Below are 25,852 nucleotides of genomic sequence, written 5' to 3' on the forward strand. Positions count from 1 at the left end.
TTGGGTTTATTATATGCCGCATAGACAATGCCGGCACTGCCACTGAAATATATATTCGTATATGCACTTGTACAAACACGAACGAAACCCAAGGACATTTACGCTGGGGCAGCCATATTAAAATGTTGCATAATACTCGCCTGTGTGTGTGTGTGTGTGTGTGTTTGTGCCCAGCCAGATGTAATAAACTCGCCGGGCCCTTTGTGTGGGGTATCCTGGAAATTTGTGTGGTCGAGGAATGCGTGCAGCTTGTAAGATAGGACATTAACAAGTAAAATCAGCCACCGCACACAAAGCTGGCAACCCTGGGAAAATGTCTAAAGTGGAGCATACTTGAATAATTAATTTGAAAATGAAAAGCCCAGAATTATGGCCATTGAGGGGAGTTTTTAAATACCTAATAAATAGTACTACTAGTACTAAAGAAATTCATTATAATATGTAGCTAGTGAGAATTGGATTAAAAACTTTGTTTTTAAAATTTAAATTGATGCTCAAATATCAGTTAGGGATGGCCCAGTATCGATAACAAAAAAAAGATGAAAGAGGATAACTACATTTGAAGAATTCCCTGGAAATTTAAAGTAAAAGTTCCGCCAAATGTTTTTAGAGTTCGCATGACACATTATCTCCCAGAAACCAACATAAATCTAAACAAATTAAGTTGTGCGTGAATTTTAAAAGCAATTGCCATGTAGAACAATTTACAATGTGAAGATAATGAGGCACTAAAATGCAAAAGCATAACCAAAGCAGGAATATTAAGCCAACACCCACACACACACTTCCAAAAACTGAGAAACAGCAATAGTGTGGGTGGCAGTTTTCTCAGTTTTATATATTTTTTTTCTTTTTGCACGCATGAGGGAATTTGTATGCCGGCAACGTCGTTGCCAGAGTTGCCACTTACGTGATTAATGGATTTTTAACAAGTTGCACACTCACACTCACACACAGCCACACACGCACACATTACCGAAAGCGAATTCACACACGCACACATCCACTTATCAGGACCCGAAAAGAGTCAAAGTAACCAAAGGACGACTGCTGCTGAAAGCCAAAAAGTGTGCGGCTCGGTGCCTTGGTATGTGTGTGTGCGTGAGCCTAGGTAAAATAGGTTGGGGAAGGAAAGGCAACTAAACTAGGATGACAGGCGGAAATGCGAATGTGACACGCGTTTTGCATGTGAAACGTCATGAACAATGTTAAAAAAATGGAAAGTTGTGTGTACAACAGAATTTTACCTCAGAGCTCCTGTACCGTCTCTTGATTCCCTCCCCCACCTCCCCGGGGAATTGCTGTACCGTTACATTTCCTGTGGCATAGCAGGTACCGTGTTAAGTGTCCTGCAACTGCTGTAGGCCATGTCAAGAAAAATTTCCATCTAGTGTCGGAAAATAGCTCCAGAAATGGGCTGAGAAAAGCTGAATTATTAATGAATCAACCCTCTGATTCTAACTCAATGTCTAATATATAAGGTTGTCAAATATCTCCCTTCCGCTTTTTTGCTCTTTATTCAATGCTTTATAAAAAGTGTTACAGTGATCCGATTTAGTTGAAATATGCGCCGTTTTGTTCGATAATCCGTTTCCATCTAGACGGCAACTTCATAATACCTCCCTCGTAGAAGCCCCCCTCCTTATTTGCGAAGAACTCGGACAATATAATTAGTAAAGAAATCCCTCAAGTTATTTTTGATCAAATAATTTTAAATTTTTTTGTACTAAATGTACTGTATAAGCCGAAATATACAAGAATTGGGAAAGATATAGGCATCACATATGCCTATATGCCATATAGGCGAAAACCACATTATCAAGTGAACCCATAACTAAACAAGAAAGGAAAGCTAACTTCGGGCGGAGCCGAAGTTTATATACCCTTGCAGCTAAAACCGGATATATATCGCAAACATCGGATATAGTTGGCCGATCCTTATGAAATTTGGTAGGATGGATCAAAATATAATCTGTACCAAGTTCCAGCTTTCCAGTTGGGTCATTTCCGATCGTTCAGTTATATGGCAGCTATAGGATATAGTCGGCCGATCCTAATGAAATTTGGTAGGTTGGATCAACTAACCAAAAATAGAGTCTGTACTAAATTCCAGCTTTCTATCTTCAAAAACACGAAAGTTGGGTCATTTCCGATCGTTGAGTTATATGGCAGCTATAGGATATAGTCGGCCGATCCTTATGAAATTTGGCATGTCGTATTATTTTGCCAAAAATAGCTCTCATGTCAAATTTGAACTCTCTAACTCTAAAAACACCAAAGTTATACCATTTCCGATCAATCAGTTATATGGCAGCTATAGGATATAGTCGGCCGATCCGGGCCGTTCCGACTTATATACTGCGTGCAAAGGAAAGAAGGGTGTGTGCAAAGTTTCAAGACGATAGCTTTAAAACTGAGAGACTAGTTTGCGTAGAAACAGACAGACGGACAGACAGACAGACGGACAGACGGACAGACGGACATGCTCATATCAACTCAGGAGGTGATCCTGATCAAGAATATATATACTTTATAGGGTCGGAGATGTCTCCTTCACTGCGTTGCACACTTTTGGACAAAATTATAATACCCTCTGCAAGGGTATAAAAAGAACAAAAAAGCCAAGAAATATTTTGTATCCGGATTTTGATGCAGAATGGTGTGTAATCCATCCAGAAATTGTTTAAGGTACAGAATCGGATGATAATTGGGGAAGATATAGCCAGAGGAAAACCCTCTATAGGGTATAAATGGCACAAAATGGACAAAAATTCTAAAAAATATTTTGCCTCAGGATTTTGATATAACATGGTGCGAAATCGATATAGAAATCGTTTAAGGTACTCCGCTTGAGAATCGGATGAGAATTGGAGAAGATATGGTCGTCATTGTGGGCCATATACGGGAAAACCCCACTTTTGAGGGATCACATCACGAAAAATGGACAAAAAATCTAAAAAATATTTTGTCTCAGGATTTTGATGTAGAATGGTGCGAAATCGATATAGAAATCGTTTAAGGTACTCCGCTTGAGAATCGGATGAGAATTGAGGAAGATATGGTCGTCATTGTGGGCCATATACGGGAAAACCCCACTTTTGAGGGATCACATCACGAAAAATGGACAAAAAATCTAAAAAATATTTTGTCTCAGGATTTTGATGTAGAATGGTGCGAAATCGATATAGAAATCGTTTAAGGTACTCCGCTTGAGAATCGGATGAGAATTGAGGAAGATATGGTCGTCATTGTGGGCCATATACGGGAAAACCCCACTTTTGAGGGATCACATCACGAAAAATGGACAAAAAATCTAAAAAATATTTTGTCTCAGGATTTTGATGTAGAATGGTGCGAAATCGATATAGAAATCGTTTAAGGTACTCCGCTTGAGAATCGGATGAGAATTGAGGAAGATATGGTCTTCATTGTGGGCCATAAACGGGAAAACCCCATTTTCAAAGGATCACATCACGAAAAATGGACAAAAAATCTAAAAAATATTTCGTCTCAGGATTTTGATGTAGAATGGTGCGAAATCGAAATAGAAATCGTTTAAGGTACTCCGCTTGAGAATCGGATGAGAATTGGGGCCGACGAATTGGGTCGTCACTATGGAGTTTTCCCCATATAGGGGAAAACCCCATTTTCAAGGGATCAAGGGAAGATGGAAAGTCTATTATAATATATATGAATGTGGTTTAATGGAATGTTAAATTAAAAATCATATTATAAATTCATTAAAGATATTTTCAAATCAAGATTTTTATTTCTAACTTTTAAAGGAAAACTTTACTGTTACTCCACCTACCATTAGGTCTTGTATATCCTCCGTCACTTATGCAAATTGTCTGGGAATTGTTGTCTAAACCGGAATGAATACCTGTCGCCTCTCCACCGCGAAAGCCTGAAAAGCGGAAAGCGGTGCTAATCGGTGGCTCGTAACTCAGCGGAAAATGTTCCAACACATTTAGATTTTTTTTTCTCCAGACTTGAATCTATGCAGATATACATGTATAGGTGTAGGTTCTTCGCTCCCCAATACCCACACCCTGCCGTGCACTCAAAACGAAAATTGGGTTAACACATTAAGATGGAAAATATGTCGCTACGTTTTCTCTGCTGTCATTGCGACATTCCATGCCATGCCTTGCCGTCCAATTCCGAGCCATGCCTCGGAATCCCCATACCAGGCTCGGTATCAGGTTGGCAGGCAATCGAATGAATCGCGACAAAGGCGGAAATAAAATTGCTAAACGAACAAAGGAGAAAACCATTTCGTTGCCTAACGTGGCCTGATTCATTTGCTATCTCTCTTCTTCCTGTCGGCTGTCCCTGTCGCTCACGTTACCAGTATATGCCAGTGTGGGGCCTATCCTTTATCCTTGTTGCTTTTAACGTCTTTTTTAACGCAACTGAAAGTACAGTGGTTTAGTCATAAATAAATAAATAAATACAATTTATATTCTTGGTAATTAACTAAATATTTACTTTCAAAATCAAACCTTTAACAAAAAAAGGATATTTTTCTATTATTTTGAATGAAATTAAAAATCAAGGATTTTAGGACGATTTCTTTTCCACAGTTGATAGCCTTCAACGATCCAATTTTTAAATGCAATTTTCTTTTCGTGGGCTGGCCTGGAAATTCGTGTGCCCACACAAGTATCCTTATGGCGGTGTGCCTGGCCATCTTTTATTTCATTTCGTCCTGGTTCCTTTGCCAGGCCTTGTACTGTCTGCATGTGTGTGTGTTCGAGAGCCTTTGTGCAACCGCATAACAATCTCTTTTGCACAGCGATTTCATTTCCGTTCGCGGTGCTTTTTGCCTCTTTTTCTGGCTTGTGCGGCTCGGAGTGTGTAAATGCAAAACGCATCCGCTAATTTCTGATGCTGGCCAATTCCATCAAGCCTTAGGGATGTGTTGCAATCGGATGCCAGAATCGTGCAACAATGGTTTCAATGGTTTCGCTATATCAAATCTCCTTTTTAAGTCCTGACCATGTGCTTTGTTTACATGTGGCTTGAATATCAGAAGAAGATGGTAATATAGATTACACCAAATGCTTTACATTTTCTTTACTTTAAAAGTTCTGTGTCTTTTTCGAAGATATTGTTAGATTCAAGCAAAAATCCATAACCATAGTAACCATAATTGCATTTTAAAACCATTTAATAGTTTTATTTGTCCATTCAGTTGATAACTCTGGCATTTAAGCCCTTTCTCTACCATAATGCATTCAGGGCTCTGGACTCATTTGGCAAATTGAAAGTCCTGGGCAGACAGACAGTCAGCCTGGTCGAAAGTCAACAAATTAAAAGTAACCTTGCCCGGCAGTTAATATTTGATGTGGCCTGGCAAAGAATGTCCGATTCGGCAAGGAGGTCGGGGCTTAATCTTGCTTATGAGACCACACACTTTGAATGATGGAATGCCATTGGCAGTGTCATTTTGCCCAAAGCCGGGAACAAACGCTCCTCACCTGTGATGGCCGAGGGGCAGGATGGCTTGGGGGTTAAATGCAACCACCTGGCTAAACGGTTTGATGGGTGGCGAAGAGCGGCTCCAGGGGGGCACAGAATTTAGCAATAACCAACTAAGCCCGGGACTCAGATCGGGCCATTCACGTTTCGTCTTTTGGCATTTGACAGTTTCGACATTTTGTGCCTCTATTGAGGAAACGTCAGGGGAGGACGTCAGTTGATATGCTTTTGGCCGGGCTTGTTGCACAAAAAGGCCATAGTTTATTCTCTAACATACCAATTTAAAGAGAAAAAGTTGGACCTAAAATGATAATTTGGATTATAACTAAAAGAAATCAAATATTATTTACAAAAAAATCATTGTTGTTAAAAGATATATGTGTTTCCTTAAATATATATCTTGCCCTGAAAGAATATTATTCGAGTGTAACTTTGAATTCGGAATTCCGATCTGTGTCCTGAATCCTGAATTGGCTTAGTCAGCATCATCGAGTGATGTGGAATGAAGTTAAAGTTGAAGCCGCATCCCTAGCACAGTCAAAAAGTCAATGAAAAATGACAAAAGCTCAACTCGAAATGGTGATGGATGAGTTGGGTGCTTTGTGTGGGCAAAAAGGATCTCCTTCCCTACTGCACATTGAGGATATTTTTCTGTTTTTTTTTCGCAATGGTTGCCACACATAGTGCAGAGAGAGAGAAAGGGATACCGAGAGCATGCAAATGGCGGCGAGGAGCATAAATTTTTCGCCCCACTGGAAAGCATCGATAGAGAAACATGAGAAGTTCGCCTGATTTGCTTAGCTATTCAGAAAAGCCATTTACCGTTATGTCAACTACGACCCCGGTCCTGGTCCCGGTCCCAGCCACGCCCATCCTGCCTCCGAACGCCCCTCAACTTTGCTGCATCGGCATCAAGGCATCAACGCATCAATGCATTCCGGAAGGCGAGTGTTCTTTTCTTTGATTGCCTTTGGGCATTCCTTTTGGGTCGCTGATGACGTGTGACATTGAAAGCAGCCTGCCACTGGCAGTGGCATGTGGCAAGTGGCAAGTGGCAGTGGTAGTGGGTGTCCTGTCCTCTTTTTCCGGCGCTCCGTGATGAACGCAGTCCGGCAATTTGCCATTTCAATTGGCAATAATCACGGAATTTATGTTCCTGAAATGAAATGATGAACTGCACTTTAATGTAGAAGTAGAAGACTTTAAATCTTGAATAACTCTTTAGAGAATTAATATTTTATGCCACATTTTTAATCCTTACAAATAATCAGCTTAAGAGAACTGGCAACCACAATTGCAACAAAGTTTTCCAATTGGGCCATTTTCAATTGTGAAATTGTCTTTATTGCTTCATAATAACCACAAGAAAGTAAGCTACTTGAATTTGCATATTTTCGAAATATTTACATGTCAATTACCAAGAAACCAGCTCGGAAATGAAATCAATCATTTAAGTGGTCGTTCCATTCATAATGAAATACAAGAAGCTCTGGCCTAACCAAGGTCACAACAGCACACAATATGGCGTATGAGTAATTTGCAACTTGTTATTTATTCTGATTGTCTGTCTTGTTTTCTTTCTTTCCTTTTTTTTTTGCGTTTTGAGTCTCTAGACTTTTCTTGATGTTTCGGATTTCTGACTTTCTCGTCAGACTTTGTTCTATTGGATACTTTTTGTGGGTCAAACCACGAAACAGGCGGTGGTTGCGATGGCGACATGAATTTTCTTTCCTTGCCTTTGTCTTGATTCGCTTGGAGGTTGCTTCAATCCATTTTATGACAGATCCTTCCATGACCCACGAAACCAACCACCCACACACATACACAGAGCTGTTGGTGAGGGCTCTTCGACCACAATGCCGTTATTTATGTGCATGTGGCTTTTGTTTTGTGTTGCCTCTTTTGGCTCAGACGCCATTTGAAAAGGGTCCGGCCTGCGGGTTTTGTTATCCTGCTGGTTATCGTTGTTGTTATTGCCGTTTGGCTGACTGTTTTGTCGGAGCGGCCTTTAAATGAATTTACAATTTGTTTTTGGCCACCATGTTAATGGGAAATTTCAGCTGTTCCAGACTCATTTTGTTATTTGCTTAAGGTTTGTGTAGATTATAGACTCGGATTTTAAACCGTTTTTCACTTCAAATTGTTTAGTTTTGACTTTAAAGTTATTGTAGAGTGTCCAACTCATCAAACAGTTGGACGCATTTGGGGTTACGCAACCGAACTTGGCTCATTTTGGCATTAACCACGAATTATTTTGGCATTTACACAAACCGCAAATATTTCAAACTCGGTCTGGCATCACATGTTTCCACTCTAAGTGCTGTTCTGCCTGATTTGCCTAGTTATCGTTTACACAAAAATATAAAACATGTTAAATACATGGAAAAAATTCCGGTTTCCGGTATTTATCCCTGATTTGACTAATTTATTGTTTTGTTAAGGGTTGACTTGGCATACAACAACAACATTTATTAAACTATTCAGTTAACTCCGAATTTTATTTTTAGATTTATTTCTTTAAACTATATCCTTAAAATACTAAAAAGTTAGAACTTAGAAACTTGTATTTTTATTTAAAAGAAATGATTGAAAATAGGTCTTTTTTGTCTCTGAAGTCTACATATATTGAATAATAACACAGTACAACACTATGGCTAAATATTTTCATATGCTCGTTGCCATGATTCCTGCCCCCGTCATTAAACTTCCAACAAATTACTTACAAAACGAGCAATGCAGCAAAATATTTGCAACATTCGCTGGGGATCGCAGCGCCTCATTATCGCCACTAAATGTAAACGTTTTCATAGAGGAAGTGCGCACACATTTCCCTTTATATTTGCCAACTACGTTTAAGCTGCATAATAATAAACTGCAAAGCAGCGGCAACAACATGGCGGGCTAAATGTGCAACTGCAACAAGAACAACGGGAACCAAAGCAGTGGAAATCCTTTCGTAATCGTTGCGTTCACTGCTTGCAGGCAGCCCACAGCCACAGCAACAGCAACAACTGCAACAGCAATTGCAACACTAACACACTATGCCGTGTGGAAAATATTTATGAGCTCGGTTTTCACGCCAAATGCGTTCTTTAAAATGCTTGACTCTCCGCCCCGTCCCGCTTTGCTGCACCTCGTTGCCTGATTTCCCCTCCAACCTGCAACATCCGCAACCACCTCACCCGTTGCAGCTTTTACCTCACTTTGGCATTTTCCGCGACATTTTCACAAACGTTTGCATTGGAGAATGTTGCATGTTGAATATGTATGTGTGTGTTAGCCGATGCGCTAAAGCGTTTATGTGCTTGTGTGCTCTGGAAGCCAACAAGCGACACCAGCAACAACAAATTGTGACAAGAGCGACACCAGCGATTCTGAGTTCGTTTAGAAGGCTTTGATGTACTTTTCAGAAAAAGAAAGAGTTCAGTCAGCACTTCCAATACTCTAATCAAATATGCTTAAGAAGTCTTACTAATAGATTTTAATAAAATCTTTAAGCTATAGGTTATAGTGGGTATAGTATCACCATATTGAGGGTTTCCTGTCCCTCTTCTTAGTTAGTTTCAGTGCAACAACCTGCTTTGGCATGGCCCCAGGTTCCATCCTTTTGCCAGACCCCTTTATATGCTAATTTGGTTCAGCGCGTTTTCCATGTACTTACATATACGTTGTCTCTCACAACGGGCGGTAACATCCGGGAAAATGGAAGAATGCATCTGCAGCAACTTTGCTGATGCCGATGATGTTGCTGATGGTGCACGTTCGTTTGAAGTTGCCTTTTGCCGTTGTCATAATTAAAACGCGCTGCATAATTACCAAACAATGGCCATGTCCTGTTTCCAGGGAGTAACCCAACCCATTGCAATCAGAGGTGGTCATTCGGCAGACCAGCATATATATTGTAGATCCTAACTGAAGAAATGCTTGAAACTGGTAGAAAAACCCAATCATCGTTATTGAAGGCCATAACTGCCTTTCCAATTTAAAAATATTTAATAATTATCTAGAGTGGAATTGGTTCCACATTAATAAATTGAACTTATCGGTGGGAAATAAATAAACCATATATTTTTTTAAACAAATGCAAGTGCCTCCACGATTGCGCAATCTCTGTGTATGCAAGCACCACAACTCTCTAACTATCGCCGCATCTATGTATTTATTTAAAATTTTCCGCTCTTTTTGCAACATTCAAGCCGGAACGGCAGAAATGCCAAACATATTTGGAAAAGTTCGATAAGGTGACCGTTTATGCTGGTTTTTGGGGCCAGTGGGGGGGCACCGCAGCCATAAAATGTTCGACCAAATTGCAGCACCCACACAAAGGTACAGAGCAACCACACTTGCATACATGCGCCACACGTAGTTGTGGTTTCAATAATCAATGAGTTGATTTTATGAAATTTCTCCTCACCTCGAATGGCAGGCAGCGCCAGCCTGTGACACACTCGCCCCTGTACTCACCACTTCATATTGTGGGTGGCAGTTGCACCGTCCGGACGCCACATGTGGGTGTGCAAAATTTTATTAACGAGAATTTTGGAATTTCTGCACAAATATCGCACTGATGCCGAGCGAAGGTAAAAGGTTAAAAGAGGAGCAAAACATAGAGCTGGGTTTTTTGTGGTCCCTGGCTAGGATAGCAGGCTGTGCGTGTTGATTTCCATCCCGAAAAGGCCAAATGAATTTTAATTAATTTTTTAATTAATTCTCAACAACCACAAGCTGTCCCCCCCCCCCACTTCCCTGCATATTGACCAACCAATGAGAAGATAATAAAACAAAAACCGCATAAATTCTACCAGTGGGGGGAATTCATTCTCATTTTCTTTGTAGCGGACCATTTGACCAGGACTTTTTCTTATCGCATATCGTTGTTTGTCTTTTGCAGGAATACGGTTTTTAATTTAAGCATACACGATCTCACTGAACAGCAGCGTCTAGTCTGGACATCGCCGGAGGATGATACCAAGATGTGTCTCGTCAAAGGCAAGGATGAGGTAAGTTGAAAATAATTCCCTACTTGACTAGTTGTCTTAGATGTCCCACTTCGAATTCATATTACCAATAATACTAGTCTAGAACCCATTTGCCATTCAAACAATTCGGGAAGTTGAAAACGCAAAAGACAATTTCCTCTCTTCCCTAAATCCTTCGGGAGGACACCTGAAATAATATTTTCGTGCTAGTTAGCAACCAAAATACACATTTTAACAACTTTTTAGCACTTTGGCCCGATGGTCTTGCCATTTCCATTCCCATTTCCATTCTGAATTCAACTTTTCTCCGGCTTCCGTTGCAAGAAAGAAATGCAAAAACAAAGCAATAAAATGCTTTGGTCTCTTTCATCTCCCTGTAGCACTCTCTGCTAACACAAAATCTATCTTAACTTTTTCCGCGCTACCCAGGAACCATGGAAAGTAGAATGCCGAGAAGGACAATTTGATTTATGCAACGTTTTTTTTGCAGTTGTTGTACTGTTTTTGTTTTTTCTCCCCCCCTTTCTTTGTGGCCGAGAAATCAAGGAAATTTATTGAAAACTCTCCGCCACTGCATTCTGCAGTTGACCTATTAAGAAAGTACTGGAAAAGCAAAAGGACCGGAGTATATTGAGTTTGCGAAGGATACGCTCTCGCCTAATGGAAATGGCAAACATTTTGGCCTGCCAATTGGGCGTTGCATAATTCTGTGGCTGCCTCGCAGTTGCGCCTCTCGTTTCCGGCCAACTAACCTGCATGCTCGGAAGAGGAAATAAAGAGCATGTGATTTACAGAATAATGGAGGGGGACTATTATACAGACACAGCCTTATCCCAGACCCCGAATGATAGAGAACTCTTAATAAAATATGATAAAAGACTTGCTTGATCTAACTAATAAACAAAAAATATAACATAGATGTTATATGCACTTTCAGCAAAAAAATTCTCAAGAAAAGTGTAGGGCAACTTCTTACCTTGCCGCCTGCCACTTGGCCCATTGTTCGTCGCCCCTTTTTTTGTACATGCCCAAGTGCACTTCGGGCTTTGGCTTTTTGCTCACGTAATTAGCCAACACTTGTTGGCTGGCCGTGCCACCAACTGCAAATCCAACCCGAGGAACAAAGGCAAGGCGAAGCCGTGCATTAGCAGGTGTAATTTGTTGAACTCAATTTGCTTGCCGGCTCCACTCGAGTGGGGTCACTTTATATGTCTGTGTGCCTTTGGCTAGCGTTATTTATGGCAAAAAAGGTTGGCCAAGAGGGAAAGGAATCTAAAGTTTCTTTAGATTTGCAGTCATGGCGTGCCGTCTTGCCATTTCCAAACAAAGGTTTTTATTCTAAAAATAAATTGCAATTCCCTGGCTGGCAAAAAGAAACGAAGGAAAAGTTCAAAATTTACAATTTTAATTAACTGGCATTTTGGCCACTAATTTGGATACGCCAACTTAATCAAATTGGTAATCAGCCAGAGGTTTTTCCGAGCAGAATTTAGTTTAGAACTTAGGAATATGGCCTTAACTCACGCCATGGAAAAGCTGAAAAGTGTCAAGTCAAGCCAAATCAGATTATGTTAAAAGTCAAGTAACTTTTTTTCAATCGCGTGTTATATATTTAATCGATTGATTTTTTCCGCCATATTTTATTAACGCTGCGTAAACACCGCAGGCCCATTCGCCCCTTAGCCCTGTTTTTTTTATTGCAAGGTGATGGCCAAAATGAACAGTCAATAAACGTATGTATGTCCCTTCAATCCATCCACAAACTGGCCATGTTCGATTTATAAAAAATGCAAGCGAGACCATTGAAGTGTGGCGGGGCAAAATGAAAGAAAACAAGAAAGGAAAGCTAACTTCGGGCGGAGCCGAAGTTTATATACCCTTGCAGTTAAAACCGGATATATATCGCAAACATCGGATATAGTTGGCCGATCCTTATGGGAATAGGAATATATAATCCAATTTATTACAATACAAAATCTAAAAAAAGTCCCAAACTTCTATCTTCAAAAATACGAAAGTTGATATTTCGACCAAATACCATTTCCGATCGTTCAGTTATATGGCAGCTATGGGATATAGTCGGCCGATCCTAATGAAATTTGGTAGGTTGGATCAACTGACCAAGAATTAAATCTGTACTAAGTTCCAGCTTTCTATCTTCAAAAACACGAAAGTTGGGTCATTTCCGATCGTTCAGTTATATGGCAGCTATAGGATATAGTCGGCCGATCCTTATGAAATTTGGCATGACGTAATGTTTTGCCAAAAATAGCTCACATGTCAAATTTGAACTCTCTAACTCTAAAAACACCAAAGTTATACCATTTCCGATCAATCAGTTATATGGCAGCTATAGGATATAGTCGGCCGATCCGGGCCGTTCCGACTTATATACTGCGTGCAAAGGAAAGAAGGGTGTGTGCAAAGTTTCAAGACGATAGCTTTAAAACTGAGAGACTAGTTCGCGTAGAAACAGACAGACGGACAGACAGACGGACAGACGGACAGACGGACAGACGGACAGACGGACATGCTCATATCAACTCAGGAGGTGATCCTGATCAAGAATATATATACTTTATAGGGTCGGAGATGTCTCCTTCACTGCGTTGCACACTTTTGACCAAAATTATAATACCCTCTGCAAGGGTATAAATATTATTTGTTCAGTGGGCCACGGGGCATAAAATAAGTAGACCGTCAAGCAAATAAACGAAAAGTATTTGTTTTAATAAGTGGCAGAGTTGGCAGTTCATGAAAGGAGAGGAAACGCCTCTTGGAACAATGCCCTCGCTCCTTCCTCATGGAGGGAGCGATAGATGGAGGCTTGTGGCCTCATTAAACAGAACTGTGCTGGTGAGAGCTTAATCACTCGTCGAGTTAACCACAAAGCATCACCTCCTGTGCCATTTACCCGTTCTCCTGTTTCCTCATTAAACATTTGATTTGGTTTGCAAATGACATACCGTTCTGCAGCTTCTCCGGCATTTGCCGAGCAGAGAGATACAAGATATAAGACGGGGCCACAACGAGGACGAGGCGTTGCAGCAGCCCATTGTTCGATTTGCAAATTGCTGGTGAATTTATGCCGGGATGACCAGTACTCTGGCAGGGCCTGTCTGGTTGGGCATGGCTTCACAAAAGTGTGTCGGATATCGTTCGAATCTCTCTATTCATCCATTCACAGCACATCTCATTTATCTCACTTGTAATGCGAGGTTGGGTTGCTGGTCTTTAGTCCCGGTTGCTCCCAATTCCTTCCATTCAAATCACTCATTTCTAGCCATTTGCATGCAAACGAGCAGCTTTTTGCAGCCTTTAAAGCTTTGATTCCACCGCAATTTAAAGTAATTGCTCAATTTCGAAGACATTCCGTATATTTTTTAAACTATTGGCCAAAAGTATGGGAAGTTGAGAAAACAAAGGCATAATTTAAAAGTCACAAGTTAATGGACGTGGAAAAGTTCATTGCCGGCCCGATAAGAACACAACTTCTTTGCAGAAGCCAACAGAAAATATTTTGGCTTCCGCCAAAGCGCCTGTAGGTAGGCAATTTCATAATGATACACAAACACGACACGAGGGCCCAGGCAGTCAGACCACCGGGGACGGGCAAGGAATTCTACTTAACAATTTTTATACCCTTGCAGAGGGTATTATAATTTTGTCCAAAAGTGTGCAACGCAGTGAAGGAGACATCTCCGACCCTATAAAGTATATATATTCTTGATCAGGATCACCTCCTGAGTTGATATGAGCATGTCCGTCTGTCCGTCTGTCCGTCTGTCCGTCTGTCCGTCTGTCTGTCCGTCTGTCTGTCCGTCTGTCTGTCCGTCTGTCTGTCTGTTTCTACGCGAACTAGTCTCTCAGTTTTGAAGCTATCGTCTTGAAACTTTGCACACACCCTTCTTTCTTTTGCACGCAGTATATAAGTCGGAACGGCCCGGATCGGCCGACTATATCCTATAGCTGCCATATAACGGATTGATCGGAAATGGTATAACTTTGGTGTTTTTAGAGTTAGAGAGTTCAAATTTTACAGGAAAGCTATTTTTGGCAAAACATTACGACATGCCAAATTTCATAAGGATCGGCCGACTATATCTTATAGCTGCCATATAACTGAACGATCGAAAATGACCCAACTTTCGTGTTTTTGAAGATAGAAAGCTGAAACTTAATACAGATTATATTTTTGGCCAGTTGATCCATCCTACCGAATTTCAATAGGATCGGCCGACTATATCCTATAGCTGCCATATAACTGAACGATCGGAAATGACCCAACTTTCGTGTTTTTGAAGATAGAAGTTTGGGACATTTTTTTTAGATTTTTTATTTTAGTTAATTGGTTTTATTATGATGTAATCATAAGGATCGGCCAACTATATCCGATGTTTGCGATATATATCCGGTTTTAGCTGCAAGGGTATATCAACTTCGGCTCCGCCCGAAGTTAGCTTTCCTTTCTTGTTAAACATGAAATATGAATGACAGAGCCAGACAGCCAGAAGGCAGGATCCGAGTTACAGGGTCGCTTCGACATCCAACTTTATGAGGACCTTTTTCTCGCCCAAATCAATACCATGTTGGCAATTATTTTGTGGCCATGTTTTAGGTATTGCTATTAATTGTCGAGCTCTGCTTAAAACTTAATGGTTTCACAATAAAATAATTGTTGTATTTAGTTTGTGGCGAGTATGGGAAACACTATGGTGGTGCACTAAAAGCAAACATTATTTATTAACAACGGCCAGTGCCATGTGGCAAGTGGCAGACCCTGCATTTCGACTGAAAATTAATAAATTTCACAGTTAATTGCATTCTAAACAATGCCTGTGTCTGCTGTGCGTGTTAATTACAAGAGAAATAATGAGTACTACAACTGCACAGCCCATAGCCTATAGACGTCATGTAATTGTTTTGTTAATTTATTTAAATTTATGCTCTCACTAGTGGGCCACTACTGGCCACCCCAAAACAAGGCCACGGCATGTTAACTATTTTTGGACATTGAACTAATTTAAATGAAATGTTGAACGTTCAACTGGCCAAAATATTCAGAAGCCAATGAAATCCAAATTAATTTTTATTACCTCGAAAACATTTTTCATATTGTTCTTTTTAATTAATATAGCCCATGGAATATATTTTGGATTTATTTTTGGGAACAGCCTCTCCAATGTTTTCCATTAAACTGCTGGCTATTATTTCACGAGACAATTAGAGCCATGCCATATGGATCACCGTAGGCAAATGGCAAAAACCAAATAGATGCTGCACCACAGCCGCCTGTTTGCTTTTGTAACGAATGCACTCAAAAACTGTGCAAATTAGTAGCAAACAAGGAAAATATTTAAATATTTTAACAAGTACAGGAACTGGGCCAGACTGTCAAGAGGTGCACGGCGAAAACTACTGTCGGGCAACATTTCAAATGATTTGTCATGTCAGAGAGCAAACACTTCCGGCTATAATAATGATGGCACTAGGGGCGTGGAGGGGGCTGACATCCGGAAATGTCAGGAAACAATTTTCCGCGACTGTGCGAAAAGTGGGAAAAGTTTTTCCCACCGTTTATGCGTATGAGCATTCGCACTGGCTTCTGCAAATGGTAGCAACTTGGTCGTTTGGCTTTTAATATTTATTGAGTCACAGGTGCACACTCCACACAGTTGTACACTATGAAGGGCTTTATTTCCACACAAGCACACATGCACAACTTACAGAACATTTCACTAATATTTAAGTCAGTTTTTATAAACGCAAATGACCTGAACTTCCACTAAACAATGACTTTTTGCATTTCAGGAGGCCTGCCAGAACTACATCCGCATAATGGTTGTGACATCGCCGGGCCGCCTCTTTGTCTGCGGCACCAATTCCTTCCGGCCAATGTGCAACACGTACATCATCAACGAGAGCAACTACACGCTGGAGGCCACAAAGAATGGCCAGGCCGTGTGCCCCTACGACCCCCGCCACAACTCCACCTCTGTCCTGGCTGGTGAGTGCACAATTTATCTAAAAATATGTGTTCTACATTCAGGAGTCATAGGGCTTATTCACATAATTATTAAATAATACAAACTATCCACATCGTAGTTACTTTGGAAAACTCCATTGAATACTCTGCGTATGAGTGATGAAAAATTACGTATACGCCACGTATCCTCAAGACAAGTACTATTAATAATTAAACTGGAATAATTATCTCTTTTATGAAATAAAAGCATAAATGGTTAACCTTAGCCGACATCAACATAACTAATGAGAATACGTTGCGTATACTTAATAAAATATAACTCATACGCCATGTTATCTCAAAACCTATTAAAAGAAGGTAATATTTTTAAAACTTAATGTCTATTTATACATTAATGCGGAAAGATGGAAAGTGCGCTCTGAAAACTACGCAAAGACCACACTGCGTATGAGTAATGAAAAATTACGTATACGCCACGTGTGCTTAATCGATGAAATTCTTTCAACATTTTGAATAAAATAATTTTAAAAACTATTTATAAAAAAATTAATACAACTTTGGCATATGAGTAACATTCTTTTCACGTATCAGTGATGAACTATTTATAAAAAATATATTGATTTTAAATGTGTACCACAGACAAGTAAGAGAACCCTTCGTGAAAATTTTTTTACGAATCTCTAGGGCCCTCCGCTTACATTCGTTTATTTGGTTTTCTTTATATTTTGTTATGAATGCGAAATAATTTATGGTGGATGGGCATTTTGTATGCAGATCGTCCATTTTATTCTGAGGGCTATCACCATTTGCAAAGGAGGCGAAAAATGCAAAAAAAATCAGCCAGGATTCGAGTGGGTGCTGTGTATTTGATTTCGAATGCCCTCATCACACTGCCTCTTTGGCCTATAAATCGAGTAAAAATTGTCATTCATCATGCGATGCCGGGCTTACATCCTTCGCGGGCCCCTTTTTTTCAGCTTTGACTTCGACAGAGAGGTGGAATGATAAATTTTTACTATTATTGTTCGGTAGCCAGGCCTGCCATCCTGTAAATTATGTGCGAAATATACATACATATATATTTCGGAATTCGATTTTGGATTGTTATTTATGGCCAGGCCAGGTGTCATAAGTGGGTCGACTGCTTGTGCATAAAAATGCAATGCCAAGGGCCCAGAATTTATTCCAAAAACTTAAACATACTTCTGCTCAAAGCATTCCGCAGTCAGTAAACATTTCAACACTTGCGCCATGAATCTGCTAAGCTGACAGTAAAGATTCGGCATAAATAGAAAACTATTTTCGCTACTGGAATAACCCAAAATTTTGGCCAATAAACAAACACATTTGGGGCGAGCATATCTTGGCTTCGTGGCCCCTAAACACCTCACCCAGCCGCCCGTGGCCTGCCTCTGTCATAGTTTTGATAATATTTCCACTTGGCACCCATAAATCGACATTCTTTGCCGGCAGAATGTTGTGAAGTTTGCGAGCTCTGGTCTGATTTGTTTGGATTTCATTCTGTGCAGCCGCTGAAAACTTTGCCAGGCTGCCGCCCAAGGCAAAGGGACGAGCGAGGTGGGCGATATATACATAGATAATATCGATAAACGTTTATAACTAACTTGAAACTGTGTGCGCGGGCTTATGTCGGTCCAGCGGCGTGTGAGGCCACCAAGTGTTGCCACAAACTTCCGCCGGATGCAGCTGCCTGGCAGCCTCACACACACACACACACCATGTACATACATGCGCGCGCTCGTGTACTTGTATTTACTTGTGCATGTGTTGGCACCTCGCCCATTCGCCCTCATCCGCCTCCCCCGCCGATGTGGGTCATAAGAGTTTATCATCAACAAGCTGCCACATCCTGGCCAAAAAGGAGCACCCAACCTGAAGCTGTTGTCAGCCGCCATTTTCTTTATTGCTGAGAGCCATTTACGTACCCATTGATTTCGGAGGGTGTTCTGGTTTCAAACATCTGGGAATAAATATTTAAACTCCATTTATAAAACCTATATAATCTAAACTATATAGTAAATGAATAAAATTATCTTAAGAATAAAATAGTCTAATTAATACAAGCTACTAGGCCATGTCCTTAGTGACCCACTTATCCTACTTATCGCCTGTACCCTCTACTTTTCTTTGATTTCCCTTTATGGTGCTAATATTAAATCGACATTTTTACATACCACATCCCCCCCAAACCCGCCACGTCTCTAGTCATTTGCTGGCTGCCAGTTGCCCTTGCCAGGCTTGCCAGCTTTCCTTGCCAGGATTTAAGGATATTCAAGGAGGGGTAAGCGAATGGTTAGCCGGGCCATGTTGTTTAGATTACAAATTGCCCCGGACAGAGGCGGCGCATAAAAAAAACCTCAGCGTCGTCGTGGTGGCAGTACTGCTAGTGCTGGTGGTGCACTAAAAAATAACAACAACAAAACGCCACAGAGTCCTCGCTTAAATATAACCAGAAAAAAAATGGCCAGAACAAGCTGAAAAATGTTATCAATTCGGTTTTTATTCGTGACAGGGCGTTGATGTCATGGGTTGAAGTGGGCGTGGTCGGTAACTGGCACAAAAGTTTTCCTCCCGTCCCAAACCCTAAAGCCCTATGTAGTATCCCCCCCTCCACCAGTTCCAGTTTTTCTAACGTTTTGTGGAAAAAGTTCGTGGACAACATTTTTGTGCCAATTTCGTTGTAAAAATATTGTTGTAACCATGATGAAGTTTTCAATTGCTTTTTCCACCAATATACGACGTCCACGCCCTGCTCTCCCTGAATTTTCTACTCGCTTTCATGGTGTTTCAATATGGCGGAAGGAATCTATTTTTGTTCGATTCAAAAAGTGCATGCGAAATAAATTTGCAGCGCTGGAAATGTCACCCATTGAGAGAGATCGGCCGTAGTACAAAACTTTTCCAATAAAAAATTAAACACGCCATAGAGAGAAGGAAACTGAAAAATTGGATTGTTTTATTTTTTTTAGGAGGAGGAACACGTATTAGCCAAGCTTTGTCTTTTAATTTGTTAATGTTTTCATTTGGAATTAGTGTTCGAGAGAAGACTGTAGAGGGTCTATGGAAAGATGGATTACTGACAATTAAATATATCAACGTCCAATAAATGAAGACATTTGGACATTTGGAAAGTTCATTGTCTGGCAGTCCCCTTTGGGGCCAAATCTTACAAAATACTTTGTGATAACAGGCCTCTTTTGCGGCATTTCGTCGCTTTGAATATTTAACAAGCCCCCGCCTAGTTCGGGACCCGTAGACAGGGCGGCTACTTCGACCTCTTGTGGCACTTGAAAATATGGCTTAAATGTCTTACCAATTCGTTCGCACACGCCCCGGGAAACAATGCCAGGAATAGTAATAAATAATTTATAACTGCGCATTTGCCACATTAATCACGAGCCAACGCTGCTGGCGGCCAAGAAGCGAAATTTTGGTTAGAGCTCTGGGGGAAAACAAAAACGGGAAAAAAAAGACGAGAAAATGGCCAACAACGGCCAAAATCTCTCGCTGGCAAAGTTTGTCCCGCTCCAAAGCCGACGCATATTAATTTCGGCACACTCAACCCTCAAGCCGCATGTCCTTTCTCCCCTTTGCAGCCACCTTCCGCCCCCTTGGCCCCATTGGCATTCGAGCCTTTTTCCTCTTTCCGTTTTCCCGAATTCTCAGGCACAGCGAAGCGTACAAATTGCCATCACTTGCGTTCAATTTTAGACTTTTCCAAGCAAATGCACAAACGCGATTAAAATGCTGACGAATGGCGCGGGGCACTGAGCACCGGGCAGCGGGCATCGGGCAGAGCAGGGTCGGTCGGACATTGGCGCCACCAAAAAATGTCAAGGACTCGGCAGGACATGGCCAGGAACCACGTCGGAAAACAGGACCAAACTGCATTTGCATATCGCACAAACCGCTTCAATTTCACACCGCGTTGGCATTCTCATTCGTGCTCCTGCTGCTTTAAAGCCTTCCATCTCACCGTTTCGCCTTTTTTTCCGATTAATTTCGGATGTAAATGTGCCTGACTTTATGTACATGGTGATGGGTTTTCTTTTTTAAGTTGAAAATAATACTTAAAGCAGGATAATACTTTCAGTGACTTGGAATGGTTGGAAAAGTGAGAGAAACAAGGTCCTCGATAGTATAGTGGTTAGTATCCCCGCCTGTCACGCGGGAGACCGAGGTTCAATTCCCCGTCGGGGAGAAAGTGAGAAGTTTTTTTTTTTTGGTTTTATAATTATTTGCAATCTGTCCAATTGCAACATTGGTAATCTAACTGTCAATCACGTTGCCTATCACTGTATCTTCCTCAAAACAACCACCCCTACCCATCTGCTTTTAGAAACTATACCACTAAATAAATTTTATAAATAGCCAATAAAACTGTAACTGGAATAATTTAGTTTATTAAAATTATATTAATTATAATAGTTGAATAAACTTAGTAGGAAACCGCCTGAAAGCCTTAGTTGCTATGGCAAATTGATTGTTTTAGTTTCATTTATGTTTTACAATAAAACATGATAACAAAAATAAATATTATTTTAAAATAAATAAATACAAAAAATTGTATCTCCCCGACGGGGAATTGAACCCCGGTCTCCCGCGTGACAGGCGGGGATACTAACCACTATACTATCGAGGATACTGCTCATATAGCCCCGCATTTATTCTCCTTAGCTTGTTATTTATTTATTTAGTAATTAAGGGTCACTTTTTCGGATCATTTGCTTTTGGATCTTATACTACATAGTGACTGTTTTTGCTTTTGGGTCGTTTGGTCCACGCCAGAGCTCGTTAAAAAGTAAAGGAGAGCTAATTTATTTTAGCCAACTTAAATTGGCTTAGGCGAATGACCAGAAGAAAACAAATGGCGCGTTATCTGAAAACCAAAGCCGGCTGAAAGGATGGCCCTGGTCACAGTGCGGGTGCAATGCAAAATGAGAGCAACAGCATCCACGAAACAAACAACAAGGACGGCGCAACTACAACTGTCAGTTTCATTAAAAACAATAAAATCTGCTAAGAGCCAAAAGTTTAAATGAGCGCCTAACAACTGCAAAAGGATAAAAGGATAGCAGCACACACCCACACCAATACATGCACTTAAAGGGTCACTCGTGAAAGGACGAGAAAAAAAGCTGCGACCAAAAGCGTCTGCAGTAAAATATGTACTCGAAAACAAAGTCCAAACAATAAACCAAATGGCGCAAAAAACAGAGAAAAAGCTGTTGCGAAAAAATATAAAGTCTGAAGGAGCACAGCCTGTGACCCTTTTTGCGGACAATGGACGGCCGTTCTTGGCTTTCTCATAATACTTTTCCTTGAGCCAAAAAAAAAAAAAAAACAAGAAACAATTAGCGTCTATAAATTAGGGTAGTGGGGCAGTCCTAGGTGTCTTAAGGTTTGAATTATACATACATAGGTCTGCAGGAATACCTTCTTATTGCCTAAGCCATAGAATACATCCGATAGGGAGTGAGAGAGTAAGAGAGCTTACGAACGCATCGGCAAAATTGTGATGGAAAAAAATTTATCGAGCATTCTAGAATGCATTCAAAACAATTAGAATGCGATCTGTAATTGCGATCTCATTCAATTCCGTTTTCATCCCCCGAATGTTGTGCGAGTAAGACCTACACAGTCGCACTCACTTAAACATTAATTTTCGTCTCAGCATTCTCAGTCAATTCATTTTCAAGGTTGTCCATTTTAATCTCGTTTTTTTGCTATTCAGACAGACCTCTAGTTTGAATGTCCAAAAAAGCTTTCATTTTATATAAATTGTCTTTCAATTTATTTTGATATTCGTTCGCAAGTTTTTTAACACAAAACCTTGTTTTTTTTACAAATTTGTATTAATAACGTTCACAAATAAAATGGTGTTTTTCAGCACAAGGTACGTTTTTCATTTCAAAGGCTGATTCTCCCCCCATTATAACACAGAATTCATGTACATATTCATAACAATGGGGCTCATATTTTGAAAACTTTGTAAAGTTAGCTTTCGTTCCAGTAGTCTCGGAAAAAGCTTGTCTATTGGCAAGGATGGCAATGTCTGTCCAAAATATACGATGTACGTCTAATTTTTTAAAAAGGGAATCCAACTCCTCTTCAGTTTTTAAACTAACTAGATGTCCACCCATTTGGCGACAAAAATTGTAGGCTTCCTCCCAGGTATCTTTTACGAGATAGTCAACAAAATAGTGTTTCCCATTAATAATTTCGCAAAATTGGCTTTCACTTAGGGGCTTAGTGCACTTAGTCGTCCATGGATCAATGTTTGCCAATAATTTCTCCAGCGCCTCTAGTCGAGACTGTACCTGCAATAGTTCCGTACTCTGGAGAACGAATTTACTTGTTTCCTGGTCTTGATTTTTGCATTCCTGCAACTCCCTTTGCAGTTCTGGCAAACTTTCCATTAAGGGCTTTATCACTTTATAGCAAGTACCTCCGCATAGCTCACCCTGATCTTCAATCTAAAAAATTAAATTTTGTATTAACCTTATAAGCTTATTTCAATGAAACTATTACCAAATCGTATTGACTGGAACTCTTCAGCGTTAGGACCAATACAAGTATTAATAATATTAAAAGGATTTGTTGCATTTTAGCTCTGAAAAAAGTATAACCGAAGCCGTCGAACTGATACCTAAAACTGAGACTATTTTTGGGCGCTTCCCAAATCAGCATTCCACAAAGCTGTTATCAAATTCTGAAGATTTCTAAAGTCTATTAAATTTAACAAAATAGATTAAATCAATAAAAGCCACAACAAAAAGCAAGGGATCTATTTATATTTTAATTTATTTTAATCTGAGATCTGCGACCTTAGAAATAATTTTATGACAGAGCAATTTGGACGATTAGCCTAATGGAATAATAAAACACAGAAACCTACTGTTTCCTGATTTTCTATATAGATTAAGAGATCTAAATCTAATAGATTTTCAGAAATCTATTAACTCAGCTTCGGGTATTTCCCCACCAATTTAAACAATGAACCAACAAGGTTACCAAACCTAAGCTACCAAATATTATTTTCCAGGCCATTACTTCAAGACAAGCTTTTGCGAATAGACAGAAAAGGCATTAACTTTTAATTCGATCGTTTCTAAGCGCTGCTCCAGATGCATCTGGAAATGCAAATCGAGCTGGGAGGCAAACTGAAACTGTAATGAAACCGTTTGTGGGAAGGGCTAGCTAGCGGGGGGAACAGAGCTGATAATTGTGGTGTGCCAATAAAAATCGAATTAAGCTAATTGCCAAATTTTCTGAATCCGCAAAAGCCACAGGACTAAGAGGCAAACACAATCCGAGCCGAGATGGCTTGCGAGAAGCAGTAAGTCGAAAAGAATAATGAAAGTGGAGCAAACGGAATGCGAAATCTGCTGCGGAGCCGAGCACATGTTGCCAAAACTTTTCCCCAATGCTCTTATCTCGTTTCTTTGGAAATTCTATCAGAGTGAAATGTAATTACAGCCAAAAATTGATAACACAAAACTGGCAAAGAAAATGTGTTCACTGGGACCTCTGCCAGTGCCATTATAATTAAAGCCTTGACTCAAAAATGGTTCAACCACTGTCAGGGCTATAAGAATGTCAGGCATCAAAAGTGGGTCAGCCTGCTGGTGTAATTCTCCCAATTGACAGGCCACGAACTCCCTCTCAAATTGCCAATTTCGAGGGAATTAGAATTTTTGTACAGAAATTAAATTCAAATACAAGATATCCTATATCCCTTTTGTAAAGAAATAATTTTAATGATATAATTCTGATTTGACATGTTGTATGAACACTATCTCCCTCCTTAAAAGTTACCTGACCATTTCCATTAAATTAAGCAATTTAGAGGCTTGCAGCCGAGCTGATAATGGATCTCCAAATGGCCATAGAGAAATGCATAATGCGCGATGCAAGTGTACATGTTCAGATGTAATTACTCCTAAGCGGGCCACCTAAATAAGGGCTTAACACTCGACTCACGCAGGCACGAGAGTGGCTAATTCAAGGCATTAAATAAGGGACACAAACCCCTCCCTATTTATGCCTAGACCCTGAAAAAATTATAGGTATACACACACACGCAGTACTACTTCTGCATGGGTATGTTTTAGATATCAAATATTTAAAACACAACGTTCCCGGATACAATAAAGCAGAGCACTTGCCCCAGCCGGCCGCCCCAGCTCCCTCCGGTCTCCTCGTTATTTGTACCTTCTGTGCCGGCCGGTTCTGTCATTGAAAATGAGTGTAATTTATGTATTAGCGTGCGCTTGTATACGAGTGTTTGCCAGCCGCATAATAAAACATGCAAAAATATGCAAATTGCCGCAGTCAACGCGATGAACTTTCATTACGCCTTGTTCTCGTCACTCTAAAGAGCCTTTTCCGTTATCCCCCGCTGGCCGAGTGGGTGGTGTGGGCTTTTGTACTTGGTCCTGAAAATCGATTAAATCACTTAAAGAGTTTATCGAACTTTATGCCACAGGCGGTGAAAATGTTTGAGATTTTTAGGAGGAACTCCCCGGTCTCGGAGCTCCGTGGCAATGCACGGAAAGGGCAAGCCGATGTGCATAATTCCAGCACGCTAGATTGTCATTTAAAATGAGTTAAGCTGAGGCCAATTGCTGCAATGCGGAAAAGTTTGAGCCCAGCGCCCTAGCTTGAGTCCTGTTTGAGTCCTGTTGGGTTGGACGTGGGTCGTCAGGTAACTGGCGTTATAATGAGCAAACAATAAAAGCAAACGTCCCTGCACGACACAATGACTGGAGAAAGAGAAAGAAAGTCAAAGGCCGAAAGAGATAGAGGCAGAGAGAGGGATAGAGGCAGTGGAAAATACACACAAACAAAAACCAATTAGATACAACGAGGCAGCGAAGGCCAGAGGTGGCAGTTGCAACTTTTCGTGTCCTGTCGATGTTGCGCCCCGCCGGGTGACGGCAAGGACACGGTGCGACAGCTGGGGCAGGTCCTTTTGTGCACCTTGTTAGCGAAATTCAAAGAAGGCAGCGCCAGCCAAATAAAAAACGCTCTCCTGCATAAAACTACAACAATCACAACTTTCGGCCGCCATGCTAATTGCATTCCCATTGTTAATTACTTGCATTTCGGCAAGAACTTCATTCCAAAAACGGAGGGCAAAGAGTTTTTTTTTGTAATAAAAACAGATTATTTTAACATTAAATAGAAGTCAAATCTTTAAAGTAACTCTAGATTGAAGGTAAAGAAGTCTTTCCTGTTGACTTAACGATTTTGATGTAAAACTTCCTACCTATTAACTCTACTTGTGAAATTGTTTTTATTGGCCATTAGCCTCACCTGCCTCCTGTCTATTGCCAGCCGCCCCCTGTCCTTATATTCCTATTTTCTGGGGATGCGGGAT

The 25,852-nt window shown here is 40.5% G+C and overlaps 1 protein-coding gene and 2 non-coding genes across 7 annotated transcripts in view; 2 read left to right on the plus strand and 1 right to left on the minus strand.

Moving 5' to 3' along the window:
- Nucleotides 1–25,852, plus strand: part of LOC108133335 (semaphorin-1A) — a 125,352-nt gene that overhangs the window by 85,082 nt on the left and 14,418 nt on the right. For all 5 annotated transcript variants that reach the window (XR_011441932.1, XR_011441931.1, XM_070276875.1 and 2 more), the window contains exons 5-6: nucleotides 10,376–10,484; nucleotides 16,275–16,470. Coding sequence is in view for 3 of the 5 variants with exons in the window: in XM_070276875.1 (XP_070132976.1) it covers nucleotides 10,376–10,484; nucleotides 16,275–16,470 (305 nt within the window). In the remaining 2 variants the exon portion in view is untranslated. The remainder of the gene's footprint in view (nucleotides 1–10,375; nucleotides 10,485–16,274; nucleotides 16,471–25,852) is intronic.
- TRNAD-GUC (transfer RNA aspartic acid (anticodon GUC)) lies at nucleotides 20,600–20,671 on the plus strand. The gene has a single exon. It is a non-coding gene; the product is annotated as a tRNA-Asp (tRNA).
- TRNAD-GUC (transfer RNA aspartic acid (anticodon GUC)) lies at nucleotides 21,041–21,112 on the minus strand. The gene has a single exon. It is a non-coding gene; the product is annotated as a tRNA-Asp (tRNA).

Source organism: Drosophila bipectinata, chromosome 2L (genome assembly GCF_030179905.1).
Source record: "Drosophila bipectinata strain 14024-0381.07 chromosome 2L, DbipHiC1v2, whole genome shotgun sequence".
Lineage (NCBI taxonomy): Eukaryota > Metazoa > Arthropoda > Insecta > Diptera > Drosophilidae > Drosophila > Drosophila bipectinata.